The 8926-nt window shown below is 36.8% G+C and overlaps 1 protein-coding gene across 1 annotated transcript; it reads right to left on the bottom strand.

Annotated features, from left to right (window-relative positions):
* Nucleotides 1-6721: 6721 nt before the first annotated feature.
* LOC136205411 (T-complex protein 1 subunit alpha-like) lies at nt 6722-7863 on the bottom strand. The gene is made up of 5 exons (XM_065995986.1): nt 7788-7863; nt 7332-7421; nt 7154-7240; nt 7002-7061; nt 6722-6846 (listed from the first exon to the last, which is right to left on the bottom strand). The coding sequence occupies exons 2-5, from the start codon at nt 7419-7421 to the stop codon at nt 6781-6783; spliced, it is 303 nt and encodes a 100-aa protein (XP_065852058.1). The 5' UTR covers nt 7788-7863; the 3' UTR covers nt 6722-6780.
* Between the last annotated feature and the right edge of the window lie 1063 nt (nt 7864-8926).

Below are 8926 nucleotides of genomic sequence, written 5' to 3'. Positions count from 1 at the left end.
GAAGCTAATTCGCGAAGTGGTAAATAACAAAAAATGCCAAACAACAACGTATTCTAACATTAAAATCATAACATTATCAAAATTTATAACAAGATTACAACTAGATTGACAATTTCACTTTAAAATGGTTTGTGATGGGTTTCGTTCTACAGATCACTTCAACGTGAACCTCAGTAATCCGGTACCAATTTTGAACCGGATGAGTAATTACAGGAAGTCCATACTTTTGGGGATGGATGTCTCTCACGGTGCACACTTTCAGATTGGCACACCAACTTTGAAATGGTTGGTTAGGAGAGATTGTGCGGTTTGGCACAATATCTCCTAACCAACCATTTCAAAGTTGGTGTGCCAATCTGAAATTGTGCACCGTGAGACTCATCCATCCCAAAAAGTTTGGACTTCCTGTAATTACTCATCCGGTTCAAAATTGGTACCGGATTAGTGAGGTTCACTTTGAAGTGATCTGTGATCTGTTAGAAGTTATCTCCTCACCAACCACTTTAAAGTGAATGTGCTCATCTTTTGAGGGAAGTTCATCTCTATAGAGGAAGGAAAGTCATCTCCCCTACAGCCGAGGACACCGCCTTCTTGAAAGGGATGTTATATAATAAACCACCTTCATGAAAAATTAATCGTGTTAGGCAGGGAAAAAGATGATTTGCGAAGCATATGCGAATGTAAACGTGCAGGGAAAAAGATGATTTCACTTCGCGAATCGATGTTTTTGCGATGTTTGCGAGGCCTGAAACTTGATGATCTACATCGCGAATCGATGATTTTGCGAAGTCTGCGAGTGAAATCATGAACTTTTGTACTCGTAGACTTCGCGAATTCACCAATTTGCGAAGTAGATCATCAAGCTCCAGGCTCGTTCTCTTCGCAGATCTCCACGAATTCATCGACTACGCGAAGTGAATTCATGCAAAACGTAGGAAAAACAGCAGATACTTACATTTTTCGCGCCTTTCACCCTTAAAAGCGGCAATAACAATATGATAAACTAGGAAGAACAACGGAAATAACATAGAATAACCATTTCTGGACAGGTAACAAGAAGAAAGAAACCAATTAACGAGCAGGAAGATGAAGAACCATGGCTTCGTTTTCTAGGATTAGGAAGTTGCAGAATCAAGAGATGAAAAGAGAAATTCATTGTGATTTGGAAACATGGTGCAGATTTCGTGCAATTTAAAGGCAAATAGGAAGATCAAAAGTCTTCAAATCATTCATGGAGGAGTCAAACCGTTTTCGCGCACCAAGGAGAAGAGGGGAGAGAAACCGATAGAGTGAGGGGAAGTGGGAAGGGTAGGGGTATTACGGGAAAGTCACACAAAAACAGTCTAGATATGTAGTGGGTTGAGTAAATGGATTAAATATGTAAATGGACCTCCCATTTGACCTATATTTGTAATTTTCCCTTCAGTTTATATATATATGAGATATTTAATTTAAATAAGGGAAAATTATAAATTTAGGTCAAATGGGAGGTCCATTTACATATTTAACTCATTTACTCAACCCACTACATATCTAGACTGTTTTTGTGTGACTTTCTCATAATACCCTCAATATTTACGTGCGTCTCTCTTTCTCCCGCCTGACTTCGCAGATTCGATCATATGCGAACCTTGCGAAGCTAATGTTTTGGGAGACTTGATGAATTTAATTCGCATATGCGAAGCGTGGATGTGTTTTGAAGCTAATTCGCGAAGTGGTAAATAACAAAAAATGCCAAACAACAACGGATTGTAACATTAAAATCATAACATTATCAAAATTTACAACAAGATTGCCACAATAACAACATTAAAATCGTAACATTATCAAAATTTACAACAAGATTGCCACAATAACAACATTAAAATCATAACATTATCAAAATTTACAACAAGATTGGCACATTCACTTTAAAATGGTTCGTGAGGGGTTAACTTCTACAGATCACTTCAAAGTGAACCTCAGTAATCCGGTACCAATTTTAAAGAGGATGAATTACAAGAAGTCCAAACTTTTTGGGATGGATGTCTCTCACGGTGCACACTTCCCCTCAAGATTGGCACACCAACTTTGAAATGGTTGGTTAGGAGAGATTGGCAGATTGGCACAACCTCTCCTAACCAACCATTTCAAAGTTCGTGTGCCAATCTTGAAGGAAAATGTGCACCGTGAGACACATCCATCCCAAAAAGTCTGGACTTCCTGTAATTACTCATCCTCTTCAAAATTGGTGCCAGATTAGTGAGGTTCATTTTGAAGTGATCTGTGATCTGTTAGAAGTTAACCCCTTACCAACCACTTTAAAGTGAATGTGCTCATCTTTGTAGGGAAGTTCATCCCTATACAGGAAGGAAAGTCGTCTCCCCTACAACCGAGGACACCGCCTTCTTGAAAGGGATGTTATGTAATCAACCACCTTCAGGAAAAATTAATCGTATTGGGCAGGGAAAAACAATATATTTGCTTCGCATAATGAGGATTTGCGAAGCATGCGAATGTAAATGTGAAGGGAAATTGATGATTTCACTTCGCGAATCGATGTTTTCGCGATGTTTGCGAGGTCTGAAACTTGATGATCTACATCGCGAATCAATGATTTCGCGAAGTGTGCGAGTGAAATCATGAACTTTTGTACTCGCAGACTTCGCGAATTCATCGATTCGCGATGTAGATCATCAAGTTTCAGGCTCGTTCTCTTCGCAGATCTCCGCGAAATCATCGACTACGCGAAGTGAATTCATAGAAACGCAGGAAAAACAGCAGATACTTACATTTTTCGTGCCTTTCACCCTTAAAAGCGGCAATAACAATATGATAAACTGGGAAGAACGACGGAAATAACGTAGAATAACCATTTCTGGAATGGTAACAAGAAGAAAGAAACCAAGTAACTAACATGAAGATGAAGAACCATGGCTTCGTTTTCTAGGGTCGGGAAGTTGCAGAATCAAGAGATGAAGAGATGAAAAAGAGAAATTCATTGTGATTTGGCAAAATGGTGCAGATTTCGTGCAATTTAAAGGGAGAAAGGAAGATCAAAAGTCTTGAAATCATTAATGCAGGAGCCAACTTTTTGCGTAACCAATGAGATAGGGGGAGCGGCAGTTCGCGAGTGGCTGGAAGTGGGAAGGTTAGGGGTATTATGGGAAAGTCACACAAAAACAGTCTAGATATGTAGTGGGTTGAGTAAATGGGTTAAATATGTAAATGGGCCTCCCATTTGACCTAGATTTGTAATTTTCCCTTTAAATAATTAAATTTATAGATATATATAAACAACGGGCCGGGCCGGGCCGGACGGGTATTCATATAGCCCAAGCCCACCATTTTCTAGGCGGGTTTATTCGGGCTTGGATCGGGCCTCACACTAATTTTATGTGTCCAGATCCGGCTAAATGGGCCTGGGCTCGGGCCGGGCGGGCTCATCGGCCCATGGCAAGGTCTAGTTTACACAGCTAAAAAATTTTTGATAAAAAATCGGGGTGAAACCGGGTCGTCGGTTTTACCCGGTTCTCAGGGGTCACTGGTAGTGACCCCTATATACAATAACCGGATCGGATGTCTGGCCGATTTCCGGTTTAATCGGTCGGTCCGATCCGTGTTTTAAAACCATGTTCAAAAGCGAACTAGTTAGGTTTTTCTCAAAGGCAAGGAAAAGGTTACGGGATGTTTTAGTTGTTACGATCCTAGGTGTGGTTGTTACTAACCACTAGGATACTTGTTACAAAAACTAGTGTGTTACAGATTTAAGTAACAACCCAGGTCAAACTCCCTAACATCAAAACTAAAAAGCTGAAGGCCACGGATGGCGCTGAAGCGCCTAATCTGGCGTGTGGAGTACACACGCTAGATATAGCGCGTTAGGCGTCATTCCGCCTTCAGCATTTTGCTTGACAAAGACATAGCAAATTACAATATGGTCTTTCATAACTACGATTTTGATCCTGAAAAATTATAATTTTAATACCTATAGTTAATTAATATATTTTTTTAATTCCACAAAATTTTGAAAATAAATCCTCTCTAGTGGCATATTATTTCACCTTGTTACTTACCCCACTTAAGTCACAATGGTTGTTACCAACCATTGTGGATGCTCTAACGACGTCGTTTCAGGTCGAAGTTTAAACCTTAGCGCCTTTTTGTCTATTCTAAAATTTAATGGTGAAGGCTTCTAATCAGATGCTTTATTAGGTATTTTTGTGTGCGGCCCGCAAATTTATTGCGATTAAATTCATTTCCTATTTATGCCCTCTTTTAACTTGCATTTCGGGGTGAGTATGGTTTGATACAATTTTGGAATTTAAAAAATTCTAGAATTGTATCTAATTAAGTCAATGGTACTATTCGGTTCGGTCCTAATACAATAGTCAACGATTCAATCCGATTTTGGATTTTCGGTTCGGTTTTAGAGTCTCCAACATATTTCGTCAGTAATTTTATGAATTTGAAAATCTTCAGGATTGTACCTAATTAAGTCATAGTTCGGTTCTAAAAAAAGTCAACGGCTCAATCCAGTTCTAGATCTTTTTTTCGGGTATTCGGTTCGGTTCAAAAATCTCCAAGATCCACGCTCAACTACTTGCATCTTGTTGCATCCTGCAACGAAACGATGTCGATTTCTCAATGTCCATTTTCCATCAGGTCCTTTAAGGTTGGGATAAATTAAATCATGACCATTGAACTTTTCCCAAATTGACGGGACCATTGAACTTCAAAATGTAACATAAAAAACATAGAACTTTACATTTTGCTACACTTGTGGCCACTATTACCGTTGATCCATCTTTTTTACGTTTGATTCTTTTTTTAGTAGGTTAATTTTTTATCTCTCTATTTTAACTCCCCCTTCATCTTTTTCTCTCTTTATATTTTTTCTCTCTAGTTCAGTGAGAAAAGGCAAATTCTTGTTGTTAATTAGACTAGTGTTGTTGCTGTCTTCAGGTACATCATTGCTTACCGAAAGGAATGCGTCGTTTGGTTTAGTAAACAGAATTTTTTTGTCGATTGGGTTGTGTGGGTGTAGAAAATGGCCGATGAGGTAGAACTGATAGAGCCTCTAGGTGTAGCTCGCCGAGCATACTCCAAGTAGAGGCATTGGAAGGAACAGTGAGGATTAGAAAACAAAGAAGTGTGTAGTTTCTATTTTTTATATTTATTATACAGTAAATAATTTATTAGTCCCCACCTTTTTACGTAACATACTATTTAGGTTTTCTATTTTGAAAAACACATTACAACGTTTCTATATTTTATAAATATTAACTCTTTTTTTGTCTATTTTTTTAGATTTTTAACCGAACATATTTTAGCTTTCAAGACAATCATAGCATGATACAAAATGGTCATGTTACTCTGTTATTTTTTATTTGTTTGTTTATGCCAAATATAACGGTTAAAAATCTCAAAAAATAGACAGAATTACCAAAGAGTTAACAATGACAAATGATAGAGACTTTATAATATGTTTTTCAAAACAATTTGACTAAACATTGTGTTAATTAAAAGGAGTGAGCTAATAAATTATTTACCCTTTATTATAGCATCTTTGTAAGTGGAAAGAGTAACCATTGTTATATATAGTTTAACTAAACCTCCAATCTAGTCCAATTCTTTTTATTTTTTATCAATTTCATTTTCTATCTTTCTTTTATCATTTCTTTTATCAGTTGATTATTTGATATTGATACAGCTGAAATGGTGTTTGCATATTACATTGGACTCTGACCATTGTTGACATTGAGAAGAAAATATCATATTGGTTAGATCCATTGAAAAGGAGATTGCCAAATTCAACAGAATGGACGGATGTTGTCAGCAAGTAAGTTACAAAATGCGTCTAATGTGTACACGTTCAAACAATCCTGTTCCTCACATACATATATGTTGTTACACTTGTTGTAGTGCGATGAAATTCTACTATGCTCAGAACGACCCAAAGAAGGTGACGAAGACGAAACTGAAGATGACACCGCTTCTAGTGAGTTTACAGTTACATGAGCAAGTGTATATTATATTTTTTGGAGTCTAACCATTATATTACGTGCCACAGGGCATACTCGAGCAACGAGATGATAAAACATATGGTTTTTGGGTAATGATGTACATGAAAAAGATCGTCATGGATAAAGACTTAAAGTTTGTTGAAAAGGTAACATCCTCGGACTGTACATAATTTATTACCATAATTTTGTGTTGAGGTCTATGCAGTTGTTCTAGCTATCACTTATAGAACAATTTTCTAATAGTAAAACATTTATAGTTTGTAGTGGATAAAAAAGTGTGGATTGAGTTACAACCATTCGGATTTGGATGAACTCCGCAAAGAATGGGCAGATCATGTGCTTCACTTGAAGTGATAATGGATTATGTATGTAATGTTTTCGTACAATATATATGATTACCGGTTTGTGGTATAGTTGTTGTGCATATTTTGGGTCTGTTTTGGTGCACATTTTCATACAATGGTATGACACTGGTTCTATGTGTATATATTATGTAAATAATAGATACGTAAAGTTATCTATAAATTTTAAAGCTCTATTGTAAATGGAGTAGTACTATCATGTAATTTCAATGGCAGCATGTATAGGTGCATGAAATGGTTACAGGTTATGCGACACAATTGGCAAAAAAATATTGACAGACATTAGAACTGTGATTTTTTTTCCTGTTTTTAGTGGCATGTCAACTTGAAGCAACACAATTTTTAAGTACCACAACAATAGCTTCTAATAGTAACCTATGTATCTAATTATCAAAAGTACATAGGTAATAAACTCAATGAAGCCTTACCTTCACAGCCAATTTTTCTTCAACATATTTACAAGCTTCTCTCATAGCAAGCTGACAACAAACAAAAGCAATTTCATGAGCTAAATCAATTACAAAAAAAAAACAGTGATAAGACATCATACTCTTTCTTTAATGCTCGTATATACTTGTAACCTACAGGATTATTTAACACGCGGGGGCATAAAGAATGAAAGAATCAAACTCACTCTATATCCACTCATTATTGATGTTAGGTGAATCTTATTCCTCACCAGATCATTTGCTCTCTGCAAAAGAATTGATTCAATTAGTAATTACTACTCCCTTCAGAAACTCTCAAAGTAGTCCTAACACCAAAAACAGCATAACCTGTAGTTACCTTGAGAAACTCTGCAGCGACAATAACAATAGAAGTTGTTCCATCTCCAACTTCTCGGTCTTGAAACTCTACCAACTCTACAAGCACCTAAATACCTCGAAGGAAAAATGTCAATGAGCACAAGCAAATAAAAGCATAAACTAGTAAATACTTCAAGGGCAGTGAAAAATATATCCACCTTGGCAACTGGGTGTTCTGCTTCCAACATCTTCAAAATTGTGGCACCATCATTGGTAATTGTTACATCACCAATATCATCTACTAGCATCTGCAATAAGTAACCAACAAATCGAAGACTATATTAATCAACCTCCTAAATAAACGTGTTAATATAAGAGTCCATACAATTTTTGACAAGGTGATATGCTGATCAATGTGAATCCCAAAATTTTCTAGCGGAAAATGTGGAATCATACAAACAATGTGAAACCAAACAACTTAGCAGGCAATTATCAGTTGATGTTTATGAAAGGCAAACAAATATAAATTACATGCTTCATTTATCCCTTGTGAAGACACAAGGCCTGAAGAACAAAAATCAAAATACTGATTTTAACAGGCAAATTCTAATACAAGCTGGGGAAATCTTAGAGTCAGTAAGCAATGTCTTTAAAAAAAGGAGAAGAAATGATACCTTGTCGAGCCCAACGAGACCAAGTGAAGATTTGACAATGTTGGCCACAGCTTAACAAGCAACCACTAATACATCATTAACAAGAAACTCAGAGCACAAAATCAACAGGTAGATAGAGCAAGCAAGAAAATGATTTAGTAGTAAAAAGAGAGAGAACCGTTTTGAGTGCGAACATTTTGGCCAGTTTGTCGGTCACCGAGAATGTCAGGAGTCTGACTAGAGAACGCCATTTGAGCTACGCAACGAATGAAATAAGAAACCTTAGATTAGTAAGGAGAAGGGAGCTTCTACTTTATTTGAGTTCAGACCAAATGATGAGCTGCAATTGCGACTACTGAACTAGGAAAAACCTATAGAAAGTTCAAAAGAGAACTAGTTAGGTTTTTGACCTAGGTTTGGGCATGGGTTGGGCCGGGCTCGGGCCGGGCGGGCTTTTAGTAACGCCTGCTGAGCCCAAGCCCAGCCCAGCCCGCAGGTAATTTAATCGGGCTTGGCCTAGGCTCGGGCCTGAGATATAAATCCCAAGCCCGCCCGTCCAAGCCTGTATATTTAAAAAAAATAATTAAATTTAAAATGTCATATTCATATATAATTACATGGATAACACAATATTACACACAACTAAACAGATGCACAGATGATATCATTCCTAAGACGAATGCAAACAGAACATAGTGAAGCCAACATTAAAACATGGGTTAATACACATATTTGCCTCTGTGTTTTCGCGGAAAAACAGATTTGTCCTTAAATCAAATAAACCCACAAAACTATCATTGAATTTTTCACAAACCTGCAATTATACCCTAATCTAACAGAGCTGCTAAACGGTGATGACATCAAACCTTCTTGTCTCTAGAAAAATTGGATGACAACAATCAAAATTCATTTGGTTTCTTGTTGTTTTCTATTGCTATAGCTTTTGGATTAATTATGAGGTTTAGACGCCATTTTATTAGGTTGATTGAGCTTTTATGAAAATGAATTTTGACCAATCTGTTCTTCTAGCTTGCTTTTAATCAAAATTGAATGTGCATATTTTTTTGTTTGTGATTGGTTGTTTTTTTCTGAAGTTTTTCTAGAGACAATAAGGTTTGATGTGAACGTTGTTTAACAACTCTGTTAGATTAGGGTATAAT

Source organism: Euphorbia lathyris, chromosome 9 (assembly GCF_963576675.1).
Source record: "Euphorbia lathyris chromosome 9, ddEupLath1.1, whole genome shotgun sequence".
Lineage (NCBI taxonomy): Eukaryota > Viridiplantae > Streptophyta > Magnoliopsida > Malpighiales > Euphorbiaceae > Euphorbia > Euphorbia lathyris.
This window is presented reverse-complemented; position numbering and strand designations above follow the sequence as displayed.